At 44.3% G+C, this 27755-nt stretch overlaps 1 protein-coding gene and 1 non-coding gene across 11 annotated transcripts in view; both read left to right on the top strand.

Annotated features, from left to right (window-relative positions):
* Window positions 1–24820, top strand: part of PUM1 (pumilio RNA binding family member 1) — a 67751-nt gene extending 42931 nt beyond the window's left edge. For 6 of the 10 annotated variants that reach the window (XM_031595095.2, XM_031595099.2, XM_031595098.2 and 3 more), the window contains 13 exons: window positions 522–673; window positions 2924–3062; window positions 4627–4770; window positions 5714–6010; window positions 7771–8007; window positions 12518–12785; window positions 13288–13417; window positions 14186–14320; window positions 15741–15878; window positions 17499–17624; window positions 18531–18652; window positions 20021–20213; window positions 23048–24820. In XM_031595095.2, coding sequence (XP_031450955.2) covers window positions 522–673; window positions 2924–3062; window positions 4627–4770; window positions 5714–6010; window positions 7771–8007; window positions 12518–12785; window positions 13288–13417; window positions 14186–14320; window positions 15741–15878; window positions 17499–17624; window positions 18531–18652; window positions 20021–20213; window positions 23048–23179 — 2213 coding nt within the window. In that variant the 3' untranslated portion in view covers window positions 23180–24820. The remainder of the gene's footprint in view (window positions 1–521; window positions 674–2923; window positions 3063–4626; window positions 4771–5713; window positions 6011–7770; window positions 8008–12517; window positions 12786–13287; window positions 13418–14185; window positions 14321–15740; window positions 15879–17498; window positions 17625–18530; window positions 18653–20020; window positions 20214–23047) is intronic. The other 4 variants (XM_031595103.2, XM_031595100.2, XM_031595096.2 and 1 more) reach the window with 2 other exon arrangements.
* On the top strand, window positions 20587–20672 carry LOC116230182 (small nucleolar RNA SNORD103/SNORD85). Its single transcript, XR_004167183.1, has one exon. It is a non-coding gene; the product is annotated as a small nucleolar RNA SNORD103/SNORD85 (small nucleolar RNA).
* Window positions 24821–27755: the final 2935 nt, after the last annotated feature.

Raw genomic sequence — 27755 nt, 5'->3', positions numbered from 1 at the left:
GTGAACACATGGTAGGACTGAGCAGCTAGAAGAACATTTCACACACTTGGGAATTGATGCTATCTGGCTGTGAAGAAGGGTTATTATATTATACCTTATTTATTGGGAGCTAAATGATGGATGTTACTGAGCCTTAAGTATCAGTTAAGATTAGGAGAGACTTCAGTGTTTCTTTTTAGGCGTTTCCTTCTCTTTATGTTAGAGGTAAAAAGTTTTGTTGCTTCACTATAAAATTAGGGCTCACCAATAAAAACGTGGAGGTTCAGCAGGATCACTGTCAGCAGGACTGGACTTCTGCTGAGGTAAAAGCAAGTAAAGGTGAAACTTCAGGTCTAACTATAAGCTTTCTTAAAAGGGATGTTACAGATAGCACAATCCCTTTCTATTTGGAAAGAATTTAAAGCCAATAACCTTGATCTAGGATTTGTAAAATCAAACATGATGTGCGGATATTTTTGGTGACTGTTTGCTGCGTAATGCTTGTGACACTGCAGAAGCTCATCGATTCTCTTGTGTTTCAGGCCCTGCAGTTGTCCCTCACCAGTACTACGGAGTTACACCCTGGGGAGTTTATCCTGCCAGCCTCTTCCAGCAGCAAGCTGCAGCAGCTGCTGCTGCCACTAACTCAGCAAATCAGCAGACCACTCAGCAAACCCAGCAGGGCCAGCAACAGGTATGTGGTAGGGTGCTTTGGCACATGAAATAATGTACAGTCATTTATTAGCAAGCACGTGCTGGTGATGTGTGAGTGGAAGTCATGGCTGTATAATCTGTTTTCATGTGAAAGCTGTGGAGGAGATGAAAATGTGTCCAATACTCCTTGTCAGTAAGTGGTGTGCTCTCTGCTTCAAGGTGCTGTTCTATGTATGTATTTTTTTATTTTCTTCAAGAAAATAAAAGTGCAGTTCTTGATAGTAAATCTGTGAAGTCAAATGCTAGAAGGATTAGGGTCACCATGCTGTTCTTCTTTGGGTTGTGCTCCTCCTAGATGTGTGTGTGGATGTACTCCACTTTGAGCTGAAAGAGGGCCTCTTGGGCAGTTGTCGTGAGCTGGACAGGGGCTTCAGTTACTTGGCTGGCTGTGCTGCACAGCTTCCTGGTCTGATGTCAGGATAAAGCACTGCTCCTCTCCTGAAGTTGGGTTAATACAGTATTATCGGCTGCTGTCCTATGGGAGTTCCTTCTTGGATACAAAATGGATTCATTATCCTACTGAAAAGGGAGGAAGCACAGAGCCTTCCGTTCTGGCCTTTGTGCTGTTGAGATTTCAGGCCTTAGAGAAGATTGCAATTGACAACTACATTTATTAGCTTTTGTTTAAAAAACAAACAACAACAACAAAAGAACAGCAAAACACTAAAGCTAAAAAAGATTATGTAGTATTTTAAGGCCTTTTCAGATAAGAAAAGCAATGATGTTTCACATCAGTGGTTCTGGACCAGTGATCAGAAGGAGAACGCTTTGCTCCTGACAAAGTTAATCATCAAACCTCCCCACCTGGCAGGTCTCTGACAGGAGTGTGTTGAACAGACCTTCTGCACACATCCATGCACACAGGTAAATGGAGTTAAGTGGCACATCTGTGCTTGGGCACAACTGTGCTTTGGCACATCTTTCCCCTTTAAATAGGTACATGCAAAGAGAGCTTCTGCAAAGGCTTAAGCTATTAAAGCAATATCTATCAATCATCAGTAGCCTTTATGATATTTTTCATTATTCTGTAGCCACAAAGCAGGCATGAGTGGGGATTGCGTGTATTGTTTTTAATGCAGACTTTCTGTCTATAAGAAGATAAGTGTACATTTTTGGATGAAATCCTTCAGAGAAGTGCTGAGGCGAAGGTTTTAGAAATACAGAGTGATGAGTGTGGACAGTCTGTTTGTGATGCTCACAACATCTTAGGAGGGATAGTGTATTTATAAAACTGCCAGCGCTTCACTTACTGCAGCACGTCGTCCATCAACTGCATTCTGCAGAGTGCCTGTGCACTGTGTGTGCTTACCAAGCAGCTGCAGCTTGTGAGGTGTCCTAGGCTGAAAAGAGGTGAAGAGTTCACGTTCAGGCTTTGGCAGCAGTAGCTAGCTCTGGGTTATGTCTCAGGTCTGTTAGCTTCAATATCCTCCCCCAGTCGCTGTGCACAAAGCAGTTGGTTGCTTTTAACAGCTTTATCGGGTGACACATACAATGTTAATTTTTGCAACAGTGCATGCTGAGTACCAAAGGACAGTTCTTTTAATGAACTGACCTCGCAAGTGGCTGCAGGCTCTAACATCACTGCTGAGTAAAAGGCTTTTGCAAACAAAGCCTGTCGCAGGTAATTACAGGAAAGGTCAGTTTGCCATCTTCCATTTTCAGAGCAATGTGTGCTTAAACCACAAGAGCTACGTGTGTGATCTCTGGTCATTCTTTCCAGTGAGTAAGTGTCGTGTCAGTGGGTCACTGTTTTCTGAGGTGGATGGCAGTTTGGAAAAACCTGTGTCACTTCATGTCATCAGCCCACAGCTCACAAGTCTGTAAAGGTTTCTGCATAAGTGGGCTTTCAGTGTGCTCTTGTGGCAGAGACCAAATGTTATCTCTAATGGGACAGATGGCTCACAGATGCTTCTAATGGAGGATGAGGACTGAAGGTATGTCAGGAGACTAGAACTGAAGCTCTTTGAGATTATGCTTGGGAAGCCTGAAGAAGGGTGTGTTATTTAAATTGAGTCTTAGGCATTTACCCATTGGAAACAGTGCTACCGCTTTTGGTGGTGAAGGCAGTTGTGTTCTGAGTAGAGAGGAGGGATTGTCGTGCACCGGTTGTGACATAGCTGCCACTGTGTGCAAGAACTAGCAGCTTAGGTTGCTTCTGGACTCCTGCAGTGGTTATTGTGGCTTATTCCCAGGTGCCAAACTAACCAGACCCATTTCCTGTTTTCTCCAGGTTCTACGCGGAGGAGCCAGTCAGCGTCCTTTGACCCCAAACCAGAACCAGCAGGGACAGCAGACTGATCCTCTGGTGGCTGCTGCCGCCGTCAACTCTGCCCTTGCCTTTGGACAAGGGCTGGCAGCAGGAATGCCAGGTAGGGAGCCAGGAGGCTGTGACTTGTCCAGTGAGATCCAAGATGATTACATCTTGAGTCTCTGCATGGTGTCACGTTTGCTTGGCATTCATCAGTTTTGTTTTTATTACAGCATTTCATGGTTTTAATCTGTGGGTATACAAGGCATTTTGGAGAGGCTGTTAGATACAGCATAACCACCAGTGCAGCATTAAGTTAAAGCAGGGTTTAGATTCCTGTATCACAGGTGAAGCAAATGTTATCGGTGTACTGACGCATTAATTGCATACCCCAAATTGATGGCTCCTACTGAAAGTCGTTTCCATGATTTTCTATGGTTCATGCTACCTTATGTCATTTTTATTTTAAGACCTCTGAGATATCTTAGTACTGTTCATTAGCTTTGTCTGCCCATCCCTGTCAAGTGCTTGATTTTAACAGGTTAAAGACTTCCCCTTAATAATTTCTTCCAGACAAATAATAGTGGCTTAGAAAAGAAAAAGAAGCAAAAGCAGAGTTTTGTTATAATTCTGCAGGAGAGAAGTGCTGAGTGGGTTTTAGCTCTGATCCATGAGACTGTGGTAGAAATGCTTCTGACATTGGTTATGCAGAATATTGTTGTAATGACAAAGTGCATATGTAAGTATTTTTTTGAATAATGTGCAAGTATGTCCTGTTGGTCAAATGCAATCAAAGAGAATTATTTTGGCCTCAGGTCTGCTTACTGGAAGCGCCACATGGTTGCTTCATGTGTTGTTGTTTTTTTTTTTTAAGGCTTAAGAAGAGTGTTGTTGTATTCAGTTACAAAGTGAGCCTGTAGCATACATGCTTTCAAAGTAATCTGTAGATTTGAGTCTGTGCTGCTGGGGTTCTGGAGGCTACAGCTTCAAAACAAATGTTCACAGAATGCTTTCCTCTTTGTGACCCCAGTATAGGGAACGACTTCATTTTTTTCCTGTGTTGTTCTTTGTGTGTGGAGTATTTTAATCTAAAATGCTATAGCTGGGTACCTAAACTGAGCAGCTGTATGCTATGGGAGGACTTTTGCTTGCTGCTCTTTGTGTCATAAGCATGTTTTTTGTTTACGACTATTTGTATGCATTTAAGAATGCTTTATTATAAATATGTATCTTCAAAAGTCACATCTTGAACATAGCTTGAAATTCTCTGCCTTATTTGTGTGCACACAGAACTGCTCCAACATGCAGTGGGAGAGATGGGAGCACAGTGTGCTCACATGGAGTGTGCCAGCACAGGCTGTACTTGTAAGGGAAAAGAAATAGCACTGTAGTATTTTAAGACTTTTTTTCCCCCCTCTGGGTAGCTGAATTTACACAAAGGTTATATAGGAGCTTCAGGGAAAAAAAAAATTCTTCCCTAACTGAAAGACTTAAAGGTAGAGATGTAAGTGTGGAAGTTGTGGGTGGTTAATGCAGAGAACTTGCTTCACAAGAATCAAAATTGTTGTTGCTTTTCTCCTTTACCATTGTGATTTTCATTTAGAAATGTTACTGAACTGCAGTTGTTTGTGCCCACATGTTGTGCTGCTTGTCCCCTCACCATGTGCTGTAATTTATCTCTCTAGGATACCCTGTGCTGGCTCCTGCTGCTTACTATGACCAAACTGGTGCTCTCGTGGTGAATGCGGGGGCAAGGAATGGCCTGGGGGCACCCGTGCGCCTGGTGGCCCCTGCACCAGTCATCATCAGCTCCTCTGCAGCACAAGCAGGTGAGTTCCAACCCAGCCAGATGGAAACCTGCTCCCACCACAGTGTCTCCATCCACAGAGAGCGGGACTGAGCCCCTCTGTGCCCTTCTGGCAATGATGACTCACTTGCCCTCACAGAGATCCACTGCAGGGATTTTGTTGAGAGCTTTTTCTGGACTCATTGTGAGCTGAGCCTTGAGAAATAACCCTGAGAGGTGGCGTAGCATAAATGGTGTTATTTTGCTGAATTTTGCGAGTTATTTCAATTGGTCTGCTGACACTCAGTTTCCCACATAATAAAGGGTATTAGCCTATGTCAAACTCCCAAATGAGAGCCTTGCTTACATAAAAAGTTATATGCCTGGTCATTGCCACAAGTCGTTTTGGATTTTATTAGGGTTGTTTTGGGAGTTCAAGGTTTAAAAGCAATTTTTCAAGCAAGAATCTGTGTGTAAGCATTCCTGACCAGTGTTGCTAACAGATTATGAAATGGGCTTTTAAATTGTTTCCTTGTAGCTCTGGTTTATTTTGCTTTTTTCCTTTTGCTTTGGAACCGGCTGGAGAACAAAAGTATTTGGTTTTGATGTTCTTAGCACTGCAGGAGTGAGTTTCATGCACTGATTATTTCTAAACTCAGCTTCCTTGATTGGCTAGCACCAAGTGTGTGCCTGAGTTATTGGATCTCAGATCTTAGGGAACTTGTTTGATCCATGTAGCTGCAATAATACAAACAGCAGTAATAATAATTTTACACTTTGGTATTTGGTGGCTCTATGCAAGCCTGATGGAGGAGCATAGGTTTAGAGTAAAGAGGTGTTTGAAGAGTTTGATGTGAAAGGGAGATTTTCATCCTGAGAAAAGAAGAAAATCCATAGGAAATAAAGGGAACCTGATGAAACTTGACTTCCAAACCAGATACAAAATGGATTTTTTCAAACTCTGCTTCCCATTACTTTCTTTACAGCAGTTGCAGCAGCAGCAGCTTCAGCCAACGGTGCTGCTGGGGGCCTGGCAGGAACCACCAACGGCCCCTTCCGCCCCCTGGGAACACAGCAGCCCCAGCCTCAGCCGCAGCAGCAGCCCACCAACAACCTGGCCTCCAGCTCGTTTTATGGCAACAACTCACTCAGCAGCAATTCCCAGAGCAGTTCCCTCTTCTCTCAGGGCTCTGCCCAGCCTGCCAACACCTCCCTGGGCTTTGGGAGCAGCAGCTCCCTCGGTGCCACGCTGGGGTCTGCACTGGGAGGCTTCGGGACAGCAGGTAGGAGCTGCGGCTGCTTCACTGGGAGCTGTTTTGGCTTTCAAAATGTACACTGTGTTCTGATGAGACTTCTTTTAGCAGATAATATATTGAGATAATATATTAAATTTGTTCCACACATTTGATGCGTTGTCAGACATCCTTTTGCTGCTGCGCATAAAGCTGTTGAACAGCTTTGGATCACCTCGCCTTTACTTGCATGTGCTTGGTGGAGATACTGGCCTGGCAGGAATTGGCTCCGCAGGGGTAACTGTCTGTGTGCTGACTCTTACTCAGCAGTGGCTGAGGAGCTTGCTTCTGGTGGCTTAAAGGTGCTTTCTGTGCTTTATTCTGGGCATCATTTCTATCTTACGGCCCAAAAGAATCCAGGACTTGTGGTTGCAAGAAATATGGAAACTTTCTTTTGATTTGCTTGTAAGACAGTTGGAGACAATGATTTTTTTCAGAATAAAACCAAACAAGAAAGATGTCTGTGGGTTGAGATTTTTTCCTTTTATTTTTAATTGATTTTATTTTTGAAGTAGAACAATTGTTTTAATTGCTGCTTAGTCTTAGAGGTAGTAATTACGTCCTGGACTTTCCTGCTTTCATCAGTCTGAAGGGCAAGTTAAAGCATGCCTTTAGAACCTGGTCCATCAGAAGAGGCCAAGAGATGCAGTGTCCCTGAATCAAGTCACAGGTTTATTTAAAAGCTGCTGTAAATATTTTCCTTAATCCCAGCCTGAAAATGAGAACCATCTTGGATTAAAGTAAATGCAGAATTCACTTCTTTCGTTCCAGTTCATTTGACTAATTGAATTCAGTGACTGGTTTGTGCAAAGCTGAGATGCACAAGCTTGTTTTCCCTTGATCCATGAACAAAAATGTGACGCCATTGCTTCTGGAAGTTATGTACAGTCATGGAAAAAAATGATTAATTCATTACAATCATTAACGATTCTACTATTAAACGAGATTTTAATGCAAAAATGATTATTTCTCAAGTGTGTTTGAAGAGGTTTTTATTTCATTTACAAGAAAACTCTCCAAAATGTTTTTATGTGCTTAACTTAAATTCTGATTTCCATCTCAATAAACCCTGATGTAAACAGAAGTAAAAAAGAAGTGACTCCTCAGCTGTTCTCTAATATAATGAAAGGTGAGAAGGAGGGTTCCAAGGAAATGTACACAAAGCTATATATGCTCTTAAGTAAAGAATAGATGAAATCTCATGTTGGATTTGTTATAGCTCTGATGGCCAAAGAACAAATATGAGGCAGTGCTTGTAGGGAGATCTAATAACTTCCCTTAAACAAAGCAAAACACTGAGGGGGAAAAAGCCCTTTGAAGTGTACAAACCCTTCTTTTCAGGGTTCAGAAACAAAATGCAAGTGCTTGCACCCAGAAGCCAAAATACTTGCTGTCATTTGTTTTTTTTATTCTGTCACTTCCTTTAGGTACGTCATATCTTCTGATCTTTTGGCTTTTAGGCTTTTGGAGCTGTATTTCTGGATGTGTTCTCTCAATATGAAAGCTACTAAACCATAGGAAACAAAAGCAGGATTTTGGCTAATTATTTGAACTAAGGATTTCTAACTTGACGACTACCAATGTCTGTAATTACTGCGTTTCATTTGGGCACATGCAGTACCCTTAGGAAAGCAATACCACCACACTAGAATAGGTCCTATATTTTTGTCAATTCTGCAGGCATCTTCAGGTTTCTTGCTGTCTCAGGCAGTTTGTTGTCCATACTCACCTCTGCTCTCATCCTCTTTCAGTTGCTAACTCCAACACTGGCAGCGGCTCTCGCCGAGATTCCCTGACAGGGAGCAGTGACCTGTACAAGAGGACATCCAGCAGTTTGACACCTATAGGACACAGTTTTTACAATGGCCTCGGGTTTTCCTCCTCTCCTGGACCTGTGGGTATGCCTCTGCCCAGCCAAGGACCTGGCCACTCTCAGACTCCACCACCTTCCTTATCTTCACATGGATCTTCTTCCAGTCTAAACCTGGGTAAGAGCCACAGTGCCACTGTATGAGGTTACTGCTGCCCTGCTCCCCCTTTGAGCAGAGATTCCAGCACCTGCCTTGCTGTGTGGGTGAGGTGTGCTCTGCTGACTGCTCTTATTCCTGCCACAGGTTCCCTGCTTTTGCAGGAGTTGGTGAAATGCTGAAGCAGGAGTTGCAGCACTTATGTTCTGTGTTGTTGCCTCTCTCAGTAGCTGAGCTGTCAAACAGGAAGGGATGTGCATTGCTCCCTAAATTCTTCATCTCTATGTTAACATTAACTTGGATGACATTTCTGGGTGTTTTAAAAACAATTTTCTTACACAGAGAAAGCACCAATTGTTTGTTATCCTTGAACTGTATAGGTATGTAGATCCGTAAGCTTGTCAGATGTTGCAAAATATCCAATCAGTTTTCAATAATAAGTTAATTAACTTAGAATAAAGCTGCTTCTCTTAACCAAAATATGTGATGTTATCTAGGGCAGTAATTCTAGCTGAGGATTTTGGTTTTGCTTTTGGAAAATTCCCATCAGTATAACATTATCAAAGTACATTAGCACATGGCTTTCTTAGTTTTGGTTAAATACATTGCTTCATGCAAGTTACTTCTCTTAGTTGATCCAGAACTGTTACATGCTTTATTTTAAAGCCTTTATTGCATGTATTAAATAATAAAGCAGTGCTGATCTGAACTTCCTGAAGCATTCATTCCCATGCCTCATAAACAAAAAAGATGGGTTACTCTTTGCATCTGTGCCAAATAATTCAGTGTTTGTTCAGAATATTGCTTTGTTTTGGTTCTGTCAAGTATCTGTCTGGATTTAATGCAACTTCTGTTTCTCAGAATGCTTCCTACATGCATGCACACTCTTACTTATCAGATAGTATATTTGTTTACTGAATGTGTGCGTGATAAATGCTGGTTCTGGCTAAAGGCTAGTATGAAATAGTAATAAATTGGATTTTTGAGATCAGCCTTAAATTTACCATCTCCTCTTGTTCTGAGCTTTAATAGAGTTGGATAGAGTTTTAGCTTTATTTATGCAGCTGTATAGTCCTTAAGCTGACAGTTGGACAGCTACACTAAATTAATGCTAAAGACTAACCAGAGTCAAATTCTGGCTCTAGGAAAAGTCTGTTGCCCCTGCAGGCAAACAAGAATGAATCTTAAAAACTGGATCAGAGAAAGGTTAGTCTGTTCCAAGAACAAACACTGGAAAGAAAGGGGAGCTGCCATTTACACAAGTGGACTGTGCCCCAGAGCAGTTAGCATGGGTCTTCCCATTCTGACAAGATGCTCCTTTCCTTGTAGCAGCTATCAGCCTTATGTGGCTGACTTCATGCTTGGTGGTTACTGCAGGAGAAGTGTCACAACTGGATGTGGGTTTTATCTGTAGGGTCATTTTATTGTGTTGTCTTTCACCTGTGGTGTATGAACACAGTCGCCATTTCTTGGAGTTATAAAATAAGTTTGAATGCTGTGAAAACATCACAGGCATTAGAAGAAGCTTGAGGCAGACTCCTTTTCTGGAATGATATCAAAAGTTGTTTGCGATAAAGAGGCTGAGAAGAGTTTCCTTAATACGTAGAAGTGAAAGGACAGATGGGAACACTCAAATGTGGCGTTTGCCAAAAGGGAAATTAGAGCAACCACGTTTAGAGCCAAATCCCATCACTGTGAGGTGTGGAGGAGTTGTTTCATGTAGTTCAATTTCAAGGTCACAGGACGACTTAAGAAGCTGGTGCTGAATCCCATTTGCAGTCAGGAGAGGTACAGTTAAATGCTGCTTGTGTGGTGGGTTTGGCTTTGTCACACAGGGATGTAAGAGTTGGCTGTTTGCTGGGCTTGTGGTGAAGATTCAGCTCCTGCTCTTGTGGCTTCCTTGAAAGCTCATGGCTGTGAAAAACGGTATTTGTCACATTACTTTTTTCTGGTGTTATGAAGTGACTGTGTGAAATATCTGGGCAATTGCAAGTACCTGAAATCAGCGTGCAGCCAGTCCTTGTGAGAACTGCTGAGGGAGGAGAGCTGAGCTAAATACTTTTAAATGCTTTAAGCTCAAAGGTGTGTGCAACGTGTGCGAGTGTGCATAGCTGAGACAAAAGCACTGTAGGTTTATACAGTGAAGGTACAGCCTTCCTCTGTCAGTCTGTTTAGAACCAGAACTATGCCACGCCTGTTTCTTCTGTACAGCTCCATGTGCTGTATGCTGTCAGAGTGCTTAGCATGGGCAGCCAGGTGCTGGCACGGCCTGATGACTGCAGACAGCTTGCAGACCTTCTCTTGAAGACCTTCTCTTCTCTTCTGGCTGAGAACACAAGAATCTGTCAGTGCCAACAGCTTCATAGAATCACACAATGACTTGAGTTAATGATCAAGTCATCAGCCAGGGGCTGATTGCTTCCCAGTAGCTTTGCAGGAGGCACATCTGTTCTCTGGGACTCTGCTCCTCTGTTCCACCTTGATGTTCCCACAAGCTTCATGAGTGCTTCTTTCCATCCTCCCCCCCCATGTGGTTCCTGAACAGGGAGCATTTTCATTCCGGTAAGATCATACTGAAGCCTCCTTTTTTACCCATCTTGTGGTCCCACTCACACAATAGGGTACAGGAGTTTAAGGTGCTCAGGAGTTTGGGAGATGGGTTTCAGAAGCACTTGTGTTATTAGGAAACCTGTCCCTGCACAGTCTCTAATTCCCAGTATGATGTTGAACCTTATGGAGAGACCTTCAGTCAGCATCTCCAGCAGAAGGGAGACCCTTAGGAAAACTTCAGTGGTTTAGCTAGACCCTTCAAAATGATCAGAAGGTTTGGCTCTACCTCTGGTAGAGAAAGTTGTACAAAGGATACTTTCCCTCTGAGCTAAGAGACACGACATAGATGATAACAGCATCAGCTCTTTCCACTTACAGCCGTTTGCAGCAGATCAGGAAGCAGTTTTTCAATTCAGTGCATTGTGCCATGGCTCTGACCTGCTCCAGGCTTTGGGAAAACAAAGGGTAACTGAGTGCTTAGAGTGCAGTGAAGACTCAGTACACTGTTGCTCATTAATTTGGTTTCCTTTACCGTAGAAACTATTGATTTCATATTCCCTTTGTGTTTGCTGGTCCTTCCAGCAGTAAGGAATATCACTTAGTCACTTGTTAGAGCTCTTAATTAAAAAGTCGGATAGAGAAAATGCCTGCCACGCCATTGGCAAAGCAGCACAAAGGAAGAGATGGGAACGGGAAGTTCTTGAGTTGCTTTCCTCCTGAGAAAGCAGAGGTTTGGCAGCAGGTGGGGAGAAGTCAGAACATGCCTCCCTGCGCAGAGATGGGGAAACGTAATTGGCCCGTTATCAGATACTTAATTCTCATATAGTGTTTCCTGCATGGAAGCTTCCTTGAGGCATTGCTGGCAGGGAGTGCAGGTCACTGTGTTCTTTTTTTTTTTTTTAATTAATATATTTTAATTTTGGATCTGTTCTTTGCATGGCTGCTGGGAGAAGGCCTGTTCTCTTTGCAGACAGACCTATGGACCTTGGCCTTTGAAGGTCTTCTGTCTCCTTTGCAAAGATCACTTGTGGATTTTTTCAGGTGGTTTCCCCTGCTGCCTCCCGTTAGCTGTCCAGGCAGCACGTTCCCATGTGATAGGAATATTCTTCTTAACAGATCTCTAGCCTGCTCAGGAGAAATCACACGCCCAAGTAGCTTGCAGCCTTTAGCCAGCAGAGGGATCCCGAGCCCTGCAAGAATGAGTCCTCTGCTGTGCTGCTGAAGCACAGTGCAGAAAGTACAGGCAAGAAAATGGCATTTACAGGTTTAAGCTGACTGCTGTCAACACTTGCAGTTTCCTGACTGTGTGATGGATATTTTCTAGGCCCTATTCCCTGGGTAACAAAGTGCTTTCTTAGTGTGAACGAAAATGTTTAGTATGTGTTTGAAAGGATTTTTTGTGATCTTCATTGCTTTTAACTTACTGGTGTTTATCTGTATTGAATAGTGATTTGTTTTGTAATCTTTGTTTTTCTACTTGCTTCTTGCTGCCTTTTTGCTGTCTAATTTTGCTTTAATTCCATCCCTACTCCTTTCTGTTTAGATGGGATTGGATCAGCAGCAGAGTAGGTGGGGGGAAAAAAGGTGAGGAACAAAATAAAGTAAATTGAAATCTCAGGTTAGCAAAAAAATGCAAGCAGTGGGATTGACATGTCTGGTTTAGACAGTGTCAACAAAGAGTGAGGAGCAGAAGTTGCTACAGCCTGTTCTTTTCTGAACTCTTCAGTTCATCCCAACCTAATACACGAGTGCCATGCTAAGGCGCTGCTCAAATGCGTTCCCACCCAAATTATTTTGGGGGCAGTTCGTTTAGCTTGGCTGGGAGTACTGCCCTATTTGAACTGTGTCAGAAGTCCATCTTGATGGAAAAGGAGTAATTAGAAGTAAAATGTCATACAGAGGCTGTGAATCCATTTGAAACGAAACAGCCAAGGAATTCATTTGCGTCTTTTGAAATCCTTTTGGTTTTTATGACTTGCAGGAGGGCTCACAAATGGAAGCGGCCGTTACATCTCTGCTGCTCCTGGAGCTGAAGCCAAGTACCGCAGTGCAAGCAGTGCCTCCAGCCTCTTCAGCCCCAGCAGCACGCTGTTCCCTTCGTCTCGCCTGCGCTATGGCATGTCTGATGTTATGCCCTCCGGCCGCAGCAGGCTGCTCGAAGACTTCCGCAATAACCGGTACCCCAATTTACAGCTGAGGGAAATTGCTGGGCACATCATGGAGTTCTCCCAGGACCAGCATGGATCCAGGTGGGATTTAAAACCTTGCACTGTAGGGAGTTTTTTCGACAGCTGCTCTTTGATTTGAGTGGTTTGCAGCTTGCATTGCATCCTGAAGTAGAGGAAAAGGAGGTGTGAAGTGGAAAAGGAGGTGTGAAAAGACATTAAGCTGGGTGGTGTAACACTGACCCTCCTTTTTATAGACTGGAGTCGAGTTCTTAAGTTCCCTCTCCAAAAAGGAATTTGCTTGCTAGTCCCACTGGTACAGCTGAACTCATGTGAAAGCTGCCTGGATGTGAGACCTTGTCATGTTACTCTGTTGAGATCTGCTTTGCTTGAGTCTTTGGCATATAGATAATGGCACATAGGCATACACCTCACGAGTGCCACCACTTGCTTTGATATAGGGCACTTGTTTTTAAAGACCTGTGTTTTGTAAAAGCTCAGGGTGTGAAGATTATGAGTGGATTTGTGTTAACAAATGCTCTGAGGATGCATTTGCCAGTAGCATCACAGCAGCCTTATTTTTCAGGTTTATTCAGCTGAAACTGGAGCGTGCTACCCCAGCAGAACGTCAGCTTGTGTTCAACGAGATCCTCCAGGCAGCTTATCAGTTGATGGTGGACGTATTTGGAAATTACGTCATCCAGAAGTTCTTTGAAGTAAGTCTTCATTTCCCCTCTTCATAATTCTTGCTCAGATGCCTGCCGTCCTGAGGCATAGGCTGAGTTCTTAGAAGCCGTGCCATTTGGCTCAGGTTGGGTATCTGGCTACACTGATGTCATTTCATCTCCACGTGCTGCTGCATCATTCCTGTTGGGGTGACTGCAGTGTGGGACTAAAAATCTCTTCTAAAGAACAGATTTTGCCTTTTGAGGTGAAAAAGTTGAAAGAATAAATAACGTATTGAGGGGACTGAGATCAAACGAATATTAGTTTTCTGTCTCAGTGGATGCTGCACTGAGCTGTCAGTTCTCATGTACTTAGAAATAATACAAACTTTTGAAAGCACTTGTGTTAAAAACACAACAAACAGTATCCATTGAAGAAAAATGTGTGTTTCCGTGCAAGGGGAGTGAGCAGCTATTTCTCTCTCCTTCTTGAAACTGGTCAGTTCCTTCTTCACTCAGCCTTGGTGATTTTAGTTTGTTTTTTAATCTGGTAATTTTATAGCAACCCTGTCAAGCATTACTGCATTAGCAAAGTGGCACATACTCTGGAATTTGTTTCAAGTGTGTCAGGCATATCAGAGCCAGCACAAACATCTTGCTTGTGCCCATTCAGATCCATTGAACTATGGCTGTTATTTTTTTTTCAGTAAGTACAGTGTTTCTTGTTTAACACTTTAGTATGACAGACTGGGAGGGCTGCTGTGCTGCTTGACCACATGAGGATTTTGTGCTTGTGGTGATTGGTTTTAATCTTTCCAGTTTGGCAGCCTGGAGCAAAAGTTAGCCTTGGCAGAACGTATCCGTGGGCATGTTCTGTCCCTGGCTTTGCAGATGTATGGATGTAGGGTGATCCAGAAGGCCCTTGAGTTTATTCCCCCAGACCAGCAGGTAATTGTAAGTTTCACCTTTAACTTTCTTCTTGATGTTGAACGTTTCTTGCTGTTTGGTGATATGAACTGTAATCTTCTGTTACTCTCGGTTTTGTTTGTGGATGGTGTTCTTTTGGTTTGGTTTATGGTACATCTTTTATGTTTCTTGTGCATGATAAGTATGTGATACTGTTCTCAAGTCTCATTGTCATCTCCCTGTTCCACTGAACAGCACTGGTTCTCTGTTAATTCCCTGCAGTCAGGCGATATAGGCTAGCTGGTGATGGAATTATGAATGTTAGTATGAATGAGAAGATGCTTTAAAATCCCTTGAGGTAAATTGTGCCAAAGTTTTACTTTGACATATTTGCTGGAATGTTGCTGCTGTGATATGTGGGTCAGTACCCTGCTTCCCACAGAGCGAGGTGTATGAGGAGCCCCTAATTCCCATCAAGCGAGGCACAGTGTTGGAGAAGGGCTGATAATAGCCTCAAATCTACTCAAAGCTCATTAATAAATCAATTCCAGTAGGATTTTATTAACAGTGAATTAAGATGAAAAATACACTCTGCAAGTTAGCTACTAAAGGTGTTAGGAATCATTATATAGGAGTCTTAATGTAGGTTATTAAGTTAGGAAAAAAAAACACCAAAACACCATCACCAACAAAAGACACTGAAATAGGATTTAGAAGTGTGTGTGTTCCTTTTGGGTCAAGCACAGGTTCACTTTAGCACTATCTCATAGTGCTGCTGTGCCAGTAGAGTGATGAGGGGCAGCACAAACTGGCCCTGCTGATCCAAGGATTTCCCAATGTCTTTTGAATGCTATTTTGTGAGTACTGTGTGCTCCTGAAATGCCTGGTTTTGTATCAGTTGCAAAGGTAAATTGTCTGTTTGTGTAACTGTTGAATTCCTCAACAATCATTTACTGTTTTCCATTTACAAAGCTTTCAGCCTGCATGTGTTATGTTAGTCACATCTAGAACTTGCCTGCTTGATATCCGTAATTACAGTATAATATTAGCTTGTGTACATAAAATACAAGTTTTTCTCCCAGTGATGAGTGAAGCTGATACTTAGAAGTTTGTGAAGTTTGAATGTCTTATATTTCTTAGGGGAGCAGAGGAGGGAACAGTAAGAGCCTAGCAAAGTTATATATTGGGGGAATAATCATCTTAAATGTTTAGGTTAGGAACACTTGGGTTTAGGAGGATACTCGTAATGAAGTGTTCCCTCTTCAGAATAGTGGTGTTGTAGGTGGCTGCTGTATTGTAGCAGGTTTCATCTCAGCCCTCAGCCACTGGAAAATTTCCCTGGGATTACTGAAACACGTGGGTGTGTTGTTCATGCCTTCCATGTTCTTCTTCTGTGCTTAGCAGCAAAGCTTTGCCTTTATCAGCCGTGAATCCTGGTGGTGCTTTCTCTTTCTTTCTCTCCTAATAGAACGAGATGGTACGGGAGTTGGATGGCCATGTCCTGAAGTGTGTAAAAGACCAGAACGGTAATCATGTGGTGCAGAAATGTATTGAGTGCGTGCAGCCTCAGTCCCTGCAGTTTATCATTGATGCATTTAAGGGACAGGTAAGTCCTTAACCAGGATACTGACTCTCATTCTTTGTGTTCCTATCAGTTCCTTTGCACAGCAAAGGCTGTAAGCTACTCACGTTTCTGGGGACGTAACATTTAGCAAGTATTAGCTGAAAGGTGAGTGAGCCTACAGTGTGAGCCTAGGAATTCTTCAGCCATGTCTGTTTTGCCATTTTCAGGTATATCACAGCAAAGCAGCCTTGTAAACATATGTTTTACTGCAGCATTTAATATTTTTGACTGATGAGAAGAAAGCATGTGTGTTACTAATTTATCTTCTTAGTAAAGGTGGTGAGCAGAGTTTTCTGATGCGCATAGTAGATTTTCATGATGATTCTCTCTGTGAGGATGGCTTAGAGGCTACTTCCTCAGGGTCTGAGATCAGGGGCAGAACACGAGTTTTGTCTCGGAAAGCGTAGTTACTTGTGCTTCATTATCCCAGTAGTTCTGGATTTGACTTGTGTAGCTCCTTTGTTCTGGCTGTAGTTGGCTTGTCTTCCATTACAAAAGTGCTGTTCTGGGTGTTTCCAGCTTCAGCTTAATTGGCTTTGGAGAGTGACTTTGAAGTACTGAGGGTTTTGCCACAGGGATGTGAGGATAGCCTGGGGTTATTATAGCAGGAACCAGACTTTATTAGCTTGTCTGCTCTTGGAACATCTGCAAAAGTGTTGACTTGCTTGGCTGTGTCAAAACAAGCAGGATTCTAGCTGGGAACTTGCTCAGCAAATTTGCTGGTTCACATTTAGCTTTGGACCTTCCCTCGGGGAGTTAGGCAAGGCAGAAATACATCTGGGAACTTGGTGGATGGCAGTGAAATTTCTTTGGCCAGCTGTCCTAGTTTCAACTGAACTTTCATATGCAAGCTTAAACTTACTACCTCAAGACTTTTTTCTTTTATGGTTCATTGCATTCAAAAGTCTATTTTCCTGCCCACTTTACTGAAAATAGTTATTAAAAATTTGTATTCTGCCTCCTTGACATCAATGCTTGGATTTGTTGCTTTTAATTTGAAGCCAGCAAACAGGACTTTGTGCTTTAGACAGAAAACTACACAGCAATAATAAAATGAATAGGTGTCATGTTCTTAGCAACAGATTTTGTAATCCTTTAGAAATGAGGAAGAAGGTTTCTTGTTGTCACTTCTGCTAAGCACAGTTAAGGCTTTTAAACAAATCCAGATACATGAGGAAAATCCTTTGAGTATTCTTAACCTTTCTGCTTCTTGCATATTTCTTACATGGCTTTAATTGTGCAACTGGCAAACAGTGTGCTGGATTTATTCTTCTGAAACTTTCAACACAGCTTCCAATAATGCTTGCCCATCCAGGTGTTCTTTATATTAACCAAGATACTTTACCATTTGCTTCCTGTTCATAAATGGAGAAGGTGAAGCACAGGTAGGGACATGGTGTGTCTGCAGTCTCCCCGTGGCATTGAGGAAGCAGATGTTTGCACTATCTTGAGCTGCAGTGCTGCAAGCAGAGTTCTGGAGCTGACATTACCTTCCCTGTCCAGGAGAACCTTCATGTTCATTTAATTCCAAAAGGTTTCTGGGATTCACCAAGACTAACAGATGTGTTGCTGCCTGTGCTTGTCTGTTTTTGTTGAACGCAGGTTTTTGCGTTGTCTACACATCCATATGGCTGTCGTGTGATTCAGAGGATCCTCGAGCACTGTCTTCCTGAGCAGACTCTTCCCATCTTGGAGGAGCTTCACCAGCACACTGAGCAGCTTGTGCAGGTCAGTGTGGGAATGGGAGGTTGTGTGCTGGGAGATGTTCTTAGGTTACTGTTCTGTGTTAGGAAAGCTAGCAGCCTGTTTGGGATTGCAGCTGAGTGTTGCTGGGGCTGTGTGAGCATTGGGTGAGGAGGAACGGGGCAGGCAGGGAAAGCATCATCACTAATCATTTTGGTTGTGTGCAAATATCCAGGAAATATCAGTGTTGGATTTTAGTCCTTTTCAAAGGAAAATTAAGTATTGAGTGGGAATGTATCCTAATGATCTTAAAGGAATTTGATGCAAAGGGCTGGTTCTGTGTAGGAAAAGAACATCCTAAGATGTTCTCCTTCTTGCCTGCCTTTCCTTCTTGCAGTCCTTCTAAGAGCTCTTTTTTCTTAGGATTTGTGCATTGGGACCCAGTGGGTACAATGTGGAATGAGTCCTGTCCTTTGTGCCCATATTTAGCACATTGGGAATGGGAAGAGGTTGGGCCTAGAGGTGAGGCATCAAGGCATGCCTCTGGTGCTGCTGAATGAAACAAGTACCTATATTGTGCTCTGAACATGGACACGTTTGAAATATGAACATACATAATAATAGTCTTCTGTAGCTAGAACTGTGCCATCAATTTCCAGTACATGTGTTTTGATATTCTGGAACCTGGAGAAAGCAGTACATGGAAATGAGAAAATATTGATGTTTCGTGTTCAATGAAGTTGTTTAGAGTTTTACAATTGGTACAAAGATGTGGTGTTTTTCCTTCTTGTGAAACTCCAGAATGCATGTTTTTGTACAAGTGGGAAGTATTTGCATGATTTAAAAGGTAGATGTTTTAATTTTAGTGTAGAGTCAAAGTTTTAAGAATTAATGCTCTTTGATTTGAGTGGTTCCTGTCCAGATTTTCACATGCTTCTATTTCTCAAACAGGATCAGTATGGGAACTATGTTATCCAGCATGTACTAGAGCATGGTCGGCCTGAGGACAAGAGCAAGATTGTAGCAGAAATTAGAGGCAATGTGCTTGTCTTGAGTCAACATAAATTTGCTAGGTATGAATTTGTTTCTTAAAGTCTCCACACCCTGTGAGAGTTTGAATGCATGCTAGAGTTGTGAAAGAGTTGGGAGTGGGGTGTAGGAAGGTGAAAGGAGGTGAAAAATAACTTTCTGTTGAGTAGCAGAATGCGATTTATAACTGCTTAAAAACTGGAATGGGTGGCTGGCAAGGTAGATTTTACTTGTGAAAAGAGGATAAAGATGTGAAGGAGTAATTCTAATCCAGGCTCTTGAACCTGAGCAGGACTACTGTGTTGTTTGTGGCTTTTGTTAAGTAGTCACTATCCCTTGGAGAACAAAATGTTAGAGCATTTTGCTATCTCTGGGGTTCAGTGTCAAGCCACAAGGGAACTGGGGAAATCAGTGTAGCAGTGGTTCTTTGCATCTCACTTCTAACAGAAGACTCTGATTCTCATGTGCAAAGGCCTTGTGGTCCTTTTTGAGATGCATGCATAATGCATCTCCAGTAATGTGTACATGCCTCTTAGGGAAGCTGAAGCAGTCTGAGGTTGTTAGTCCAGCTGCAGCAGAGCTAGAGCATGGATAGAAGCAAAATTCAGGTACTGTAGGGGATGTTAAAACGAAGTAACACTTCCCACACTTGTGAACTGCTGTTGTGGGTGCTGCTTGCCCTTTGCACACGAAGGCTGACCTCTTCACAGGCTTAATATACCTCCCTCTTTGTGATGGGTAAGGTAGTGTGCTACTACTTAGGAACATAAGTACAACGTTAACAGGAATTAGAAGAGCGTGGTCTGAATGCTGTTATTTCAGCCTTTTCCTCCCTGTTAATTAGTGCGTGGTGTCCCCTGAGCTGAGCTCTAGTTATGTCAAATCACCTGGTGATTTTGTGGTTCAGGCAGGGATGCAGAGGATGAGACTAGCAAAACTCTCCTTCCCTAACCATGTATCATATTTAACTTTGCTCTTCAGAGAACAGAGACTACTTATCTAATATATTCAGGAATTTTGGAAGTTCTTTGCCTTTGCTAAGATCTTTCATTCCTGATTGTACTTCTCTGTTGTTATAACCTTGGACCTCCATTCCCATTGAGCTCCACTACTGAGAAAGCCAAACAAAGAACAACTCATCTGCTTCTCCAGGGTATGCTGTGAGAACAGACATTGATCTCAAATACAATGTCACTGTAGAGATGCACAAATAAATTCGGATGAAATAAAACCTGAAATGGTCTTCTGCCCAAATTTCCACTCAGATCCCAGGATCATTGGACCACTCGTGTCACATTATTGCATTTCTGCACCAGCACATGTCTGATGCAGAAAGACCTGCACTTTCAGGGAATGAAAAGCCCGGGAGGGTGGTTGTGTGCTCACCAGTTGTCTCTCTTTGATTGTTACAGCAACGTTGTGGAGAAGTGTGTGACCCACGCCTCCCGTACGGAGCGTGCCATGTTGATCGATGAGGTGTGCACTATGAATGATGGCCCTCACAGTGCCTTATACACCATGATGAAGGATCAGTATGCCAACTACGTGGTACAGAAGATGATCGATGTGGCAGAACCAGCTCAGCGGAAGATTGTCATGCACAAGGTGAGCAGTTGCTGTCGATTGATAAGGATCCTGTGTTTTAAGAAGTGGCACTTCTTAAAAGTGCTGGTTGCAGAGAGAAAACAAGTTTGATAACTGCTTTTGCTTTTAGAATTTCCTGGCAAGTGGGGTATTTCAGAGTTGCAGCAAAGTACTAGTTGGTGTATGAAAATAAGAAACACTGAGATGCTGTTGGACTTAAAACCAGCTGGTTGCTTCAGGCAGTATCTTCTGACCCAGTAACCCAGTTCTGCACTCATGGCATAGTGAATGCTGATTTAAAAAAAAAAAAAAAAAAGAACAAAAAAAAGGCAAAGACTACTTTTTGCTGTAGCAGTGCTGCCAGTTTGGTGCTTGGCAAGGTGCCTTCAGGAGGTCTGGCAGTGATGACACACTTGCCCTCTCTGAGAACAGTGCTTGCTAATGAGAGAAGCTTTACGTACTCAGCAGAGCTGAGCCAGACCTCGAGCACTAAGGCAGAACTGCTGGGTGCATTTCTGGGCTGCCAAGCACTGCCTGTCACTTCACATCCCTGCTTTCCAGCCCCGATCAGGAGAGTCACGCTGACTGTCTGCACCACACTAATGGGGCACGTGTGTAAGTATGTTTTTTGATGAGAGACTTTCATGGATGCAAGGACTTCACATTGGTCAGAAATGAAGGCATTTGGGAGTTAAAGAAGCATTGCTGCCAGTCGTGCCACCCAAGGCTTGTATGCCTGCTCCCCATGGGCAGGAGGCTCTGAGCATCAGGCAGTGTCTTCATCTTCCTGCTCTGTGAACAGCATGCATACAAATGAGCTGATCTTCAGGTAGACTCAATCTTAGGTTTAGGAGTCACTCAGAGTAGTTGCTTTAAACCCAAACTTGACTTAGTCCAGAAGAAATGATTAAAATAAGTGTGCAAGTGGATATACACAGTCCAGCAGCAAAATGACCTGTATCTTTGCTGATCTTTATATGAGCTATGGATATGTATTTAAAAAAAATCCCTACTGACACGTTGTTCTTGTCAAGCAGCCTTGTGAAGAACATGCTAATTAGGTTATCAGTGGGGCTGTCAAAAATAGAAGTAGGATGACAACTAAATAAGAGTGGCTGGATGTGAAGATTTCAGCAACGTTATCGAGCTGAATGAGAGCCTGGGAGAGCAGAGCACGTTGTCTGATCTTAGGCTGTAAAAATTGCTCGTACTGCAAACAAGCAGTTTGTATTGTGTTTTTGTTAACAACAGCACGACAACTGACAGAACTGATGGTTGAAATGATGTTTTAAAAAGTTTTAGAAATGAAGATAGATAAAGAAGTGTTGGACCTGGGAAGCTTTCCTATGCCTTGACCCCTGGGCAGCAGCCAGACCTTCCAGGGACTGCAATGTGGGGAGGGCAGAGGCCATAAATCAGATTTTTCCCAAGTCTGGTTCTGGAAGTTGAATTAAGCAACCAGTGAGTGAGCTGAAGAAGTGGGGTGAGCAAGGGCTGTGTTTCCTGTGGGAGTTTTGGTCAGCCCTGGCGTATGCCAGTCATGGTGATGTATCTGTCCTGGAAGCAGGGGAGGAGAAGGGAGTGCTGTACATCATGGTCAGGCTGCTTCCTCCTCCTGTGCAGTTTCCACTGTAGGGTAAAAGGTCTGTTGTGGCTGAGTTACTGCAGAAACTTGCTGGCAGTGTGGGATATTTCTTGTGTAATAAGAAAATGAATTGCTCTTATGTCTCGTTCTTCTGAAACTGTCCAGGAGAGCTTCAGCAGCATGATGTTAGCACAGCTGGAACAGTGCTTTCCCTTGTTTGGGTACTCTTCCACTAACAGTGGCTTGGCTCCAGTTACAGGAATGACAGTGGAGTTGGAAGCAACTTGTATTCTGAAATAGTATGAAATTGTAATTCCACGGATCTCTGCTTTTAAAAAAAAAAAAATATATATATATATATATATATATAGTGTTAGGTTCAGAAAGAAACTAAACTACTGTTCAGCTCAGGAGTGCTGCGTGCCTTTCCCAGCATCCCTTGAACTCCAGCTGTGTGTTTATACTGGGAGCCCTTTCAGGCTTGCAGCACTTGAGCAGTTCAGCCTGGAAAGAGGAGGGCTGTGTGGCTGCCTGGCTCACCTTGCTGCTGGCCAGCAGGAGCTGCTCAGCCCACCAGCCCTTGTGATGCCTGTGGTAACCAGCCCGACCCTGGGCTGCATCCAAAGCAGTGTGGGCAGCAGGTCAGGGAAGTGATCTTGTTCTCTGCACTGTGCTTTGAGGCCTCACTGGAGCACTGCATCCAGATGTGGAGTCTTAAGTACAGGAGAGACAGGGAGCTGTTGGAGTGCGACCAGAGGAGGGCAACAAAAAGGATCCAAGAGGTGGAACACCTCTCCTGTGAGGACAGGCTGAGAGAGCTGGGGCTGTGCAGGTGGAGAAGAGAAGGCTCTGAGGAGACCTGAGAGCAACCTTCAGTATCTAAAGGGAGCGACAGGAAAGAAGGGGACAGCAGAGCTGTGGTGATAGAAGAACGGGAAATGGTTTCAAGCTCAAAGAGGTTAAAAGAGGAAAAAGCCCTTTACAGTGAGAATGGTGAGCACAGGTTGCCCAGAGGCAACAGGGGAATGCTCCATCCCTGGAGACTTTCAGGGCAAGGTTGGATCAGGCCTTGGGCAGCCTGGTGGAGCTGTGGTGTCCCTGCTCACTGTGGGGCAGTTGGACTAGATGGCCTGTAAAGGTCCCTCCCAACTGTAAGTGTTGTGTGACTCCGTGCCTTTCCTGCAGCAGGGCACAGCAGTGTGCAGGGCCGATCTCTTGGGATCGCTGTGGTTCCCCTTCCTAAGCCTCCATCTCTCTTTCCACCCTGCAGATCCGGCCCCACATCGCCACCCTGCGCAAGTACACCTATGGCAAGCACATCTTGGCCAAGCTGGAGAAATACTACATGAAGAATGGCGTGGACCTCGGGCCCATCTGCGGGCCTCCAAACGGCATCATCTGAGGCACTGAGCAGCCCTGGCCATCTGGCATCCACAACCAGCAACCAGCCCTATTCCAGTATACAGTTAGAGCGTGTTACGGTTGCTAAACTACTAAAAGAAGAAGAAAAAAAAAGCCTTTGTAAATTTCTTTAATTTTATTATGCATAACATGTACTAATTATTTTTTTTAATTAACTGATTGCCCTGCTGTTTTACTGGTGTATAGAATACTTGTACATAGGTATCAAATGTACATGGAAGGCCACATTTTTGTTCACTGTTGTATCTATATTCCAAATGTGGAAACTTTCAGGGTGGTTGGTTTGAAGTACAAAAAAAACACACGACGTTTTTAATCCATCTGCCTTGCAGGCAACTCTTTGCAGATTCCCGTTGTTCTCTGACTCAGAAGTCAGCAACAAGTTTGGATTTTAGTTGAACGGCGCGAGAGACGCATTTAATGCTGTTTATAAATATTAAAAAGAAAAAAAAAGAAAAATCAACTCGCTATGAAGCTTCAGTTTAAAAAGAATTAAGTTTTTGAAACTTTTTAATTGCTTTATTTTTGGGTTACTTTTGTTTTATTTCGAGTATAACTTGCTAAAGGAGGTAGCGTAGTGCTCGTTTGGGGAGGAAGATGGACATGGCCAGGAGGGTTTTAAAGCGAGGGTCGGGTGGGTGTCCTTATTTACTGCCTACTCAGTTTGTTCTGTTAACATGGAGAGACACCATTTGATTATTTAGCATGAGGAAAACAAACCCAACTCGGCTTTGGTCTTGCTTCTATAAATATATAGTGTATACTTGGTGTAGACTTTACATATATAAAAATTTGTAGTATTTTCTTGTTTTGATGTCTGATCTGTATCTATAATGTACCCTAGTAGTGGAACATACTTCTGACTGTACAATTGTACATTTGTAAACCTCTGTAATGTAAATGTGGAGAAGTTTGAATCGACATAAACCCGTTTTTTGGTAAGAAAAAAAAAAGAATTAGCAAAACCTGTGCATTTCAGTGTATATTCACACCTTTTATGGTCGTAGCATATAGTGTTGTATATTGTAAATTGTAATTTCAACCAGAAGTAAATTTTTTCTTTTGAAGGAAATGTTCTCTTTATACAGCCTAGTTAATGTTTAAAAAGATGCTTGGTTTTATTTGTCACCTAGTTGAGCGGTAGCGATCCTTTCTAAATGTTATACAAAACGATTCAGTTCAAAATAGTGTTTTTTTGAATCTTACAAAGTAATGTTTTGCTTATTTTGTGACAGTAAGAAACGAAAAGTGCAAAAGTACAGAACCCCCCTAGTTTTCCTTACAATCAGAACCCCTTTTCACCTTGTAAAGTGTGAATCACCTTCCCTTTTTGTACAGAAGATGAACTGTATTTTGCATTTTGTCTACTTGTAAGTGAATGTAACATACTGTCAATTTTCCTTGTTTGAATATAGAATTGTAACACTACACGGTGTACATTTACAGAGCCTTGTGTATATTTCCAATGAACTTTTTTGCAAGCACACTTGTAACCATATGTGTATAATTAACAAACCTGTGTATGCTTATGCCTGGGCGACTATTTTTTGTAACTCTTGTGTAGATTGTCTCTAAACAACGTGTGATCTTTATTTTGAAAAATACAGAACTTTGGAATCTGGCCTGGTGCTTTCTTCCCTCCTTGCAGCCGTGGCTCTCCTGCCCTCCTTCTGCCTCTTCCTGCCTTGCACAGGGGCTGAGTGGAGAACATGGAGCAGAGGAAGAGTGAGTGTTTATTGCCACCCATCCTGGGCTGTGCTCCTAGGACTTCTTCCCCTCAGCATATTTAAGCCTCCTGGGAGCCCTCTGAGCTCAACGCCAGCACATCATCCATCCATCCCTGCTGTGGGGGGTAGGTTTAGGATGAAGATCCACCTCCTGTGTGTGAGCTGTCTTGGTCACTGCAGCTCTTGCATAGAGGGGCAGGGTGTAGTTTTTCCCACTCCTGTTCTCTGCTCCATTTTGTTCTCAGGGAGGAGGTTGAGTCACCGTTCCTCACTGTGTTTAGAAGCTGTTTGGATGTGGTGCTCAGGGACGTGATTTAGTGGAGGGCTGTTGGAGTTAGGACAGCATGGTTGGGTTGTGGTTGGACTTCATGGTCTTTTCCAACCTGAGCAACTATGTTTCTCTACCATCACGCCCTTTTGACAGCTTGGGTTCCTGTCCAGTTCTGTGCTTGATTCGTGGGGAGGAAAGGTCAGTGAGTGTGGATGCAGCACAGCATTGAGCACATGGTGATGGCTGAGAACTGCCACGGAGCTGCTGTGGCTGCAGCTGAGCACTGAGCTCAAATCTCTATGGAAACTTCCCTGATTCCCAGATCTTGTTCCCAGGAGGCACTCAGTGCTCAGCTCCAATCCATTGCAGGGTGGTTCCTCCTTACCTGCATCATTTCTCACTTTTCCCTGGAGTTCATCATCAGCTGCTCTCTGCCTGAAGGTTGCACACTTCTCAAGCTGCTGGGGCCCATTGTCCCCTTACGAAGAGCTCTGGGTCTGTTCTCCACCCCCTTGGCCACATTTCTTCTGCACACACCTTGTCCTGACCTTAGCTCAGGGTGCTGGCCATGGGCAGTGCTGAGACACAGCTGGGTGCTGCAGCCCTGCTGTGTCACTTCTGGAGGGGGACGTGGGGTAAAGGGTGCTTTGACATGGGGCAGGCTTTGCTCCATCCTGCTGGCTGTGATCTACCACATCAGCCTCATCCCACCCCATCAGCTGTGTCCCATCACATCAGCTCGTCTCCCCCCATCTCAGCCACATCCATCAGAGCAGCTGTATCCCACCGGGTCAAGTTGTGACCAGTGAGGTCAGCTGCATCTCACCCGTGTCCTGTCACGACCACAGTGTCCCACCACATCACCCATGTCATTATCATCATCATCACAGAATGGCCTGGGTTGAAAAGGACCACAATGATCACCTGGTTCCAACCCCCTGCTGTGTGCAGGGTCACCAACCAGCAGCCCAGGCTGCCCAGAGCCACATCCAGCCTGGCCTTGAATGCCTGCAGGGATGGGGCATCCACAGCCTCCTTGGGCAACCTGTTCCAGTGCCTCACCACCCTCTGGCTGAAAAACATCCCCCCACATCACCCACGACCCACCACCCCAGGTCATCACCCACAATCTCTCCGCACCCCAAACACGTCCCATGTTTACCACGTAGAATCATTAAGGATGGAAAAGACCTCTAAGATCCGCAAGTCCAACCGCAGCCCACCCCACCATGCCCCATTCGTGTCCCTCACTGCATCCCCACGGCTCAGGGACACCTCAGGGTCGGTGACCCCTCCGCTCCCCCCGCGTTGTCCCACCGCGCTGCTCAGTGCAGGGAGCGCCGGGAACCGCTGCGGGGCGGTGCAGCCTCAGCAAAGGGCTCCTCCCCGCTGGCACCGAGGCATCCTTTATTATTATTTGCATCTCGTTAATTATTGCACAATTAAGGCGGACAGAAGCTGCAGCGGCGCCCTGAGGGCAGGCTGAGGGGATCTGCTTCACTCCTCCCCCCCCCCCCCATGCCCCCGCTCAGGGACGTGCCGTGCGTTGTAGCCGAGTTGGGCTCATTTCCCTTCTAAATCTTGGTGATGTCCCTTTTTTGGCCGCCTCCCTGCTCCACGTTCTCCCCTTCTCCCCACGTCCCTCCCGTCCACCCCCAGCTCTGCCCGTGGGTCCCGCTGCCATCTGCCCCGTGTCCCCTCCTTCATTTGCCCCAGGTCCCCTCGCCATCTGCCCCTCATTTTCCTCCATCTGCCACAGGATCTGTCCCTGAACTTCTCTTCCACCTGCCCCGTGTCTCCCTATCCACTGATCTCCCCATCACCTCACATAACTATATCCACCCCCGAGTCCCCCTCATCTACCCCTGGATCCCCTCATTTATCACTCCCCATTCATCTCTGCTTCGCCTGTCCCACTTAGCCCAGCCCCCCGTCTGCCCCATGCTGCTCTCTCTACTTCTGGATCCCTCCATCTGCCCCTGGCTCCCAGCAATCTGCTCCAAGTCCCTCCCTGTCTACTGGCCCCCCAGGCTCCTCCATGCCCCCCCTATGTACCTCTGGGTTCCCCCCATCTCCGTACTCCTGGGTACACCTGCTCTTCTCCATGCCCTGCTATCCACCCTATGTTCCCCCATCTGTCCCCATGCCCCCCTGTTTACCCCTGGGTGCTCCTCTATCTACCCATTTATCCTTCTCTATCTGTCTCCATGCCTTCATCTATGGTGGGGTAACCCCTATCTACCTTTGTATCCTCCCCATTTGCCCCCATGCTCCCTAACTACCCCTGACTACCCCCTATCTTCTCCCATACCCCTCTAACTACCTCTGGGTATCCCCATCTATTCCCATACCCTCTTTTCTACCCCTGGGTAAAAAACCCTCTCTATTCCTGGGTACACCTGATCGTCCCCATGCCCCCACGTCTACTCCTGGATCCCCCCTATTTCCTCCACATCCCTCTAACCACCCCTGGATACTCCCTTAACTACCCCTATATCCTCTCTATCTACTCCCATGCCCCCTAACTACTGTTGGCTACTCCTCTAATTGCCCCAGCG

This window comes from Phasianus colchicus, chromosome 24 (assembly GCF_987193195.1).
Source record: "Phasianus colchicus chromosome 24, bPhaCol1.hap1.1, whole genome shotgun sequence".
NCBI lineage: Eukaryota > Metazoa > Chordata > Aves > Galliformes > Phasianidae > Phasianus > Phasianus colchicus.
The sequence above is the reverse complement of the archived record's forward strand: the minus strand, read 5'-3'. Positions and strand labels throughout refer to the sequence as shown.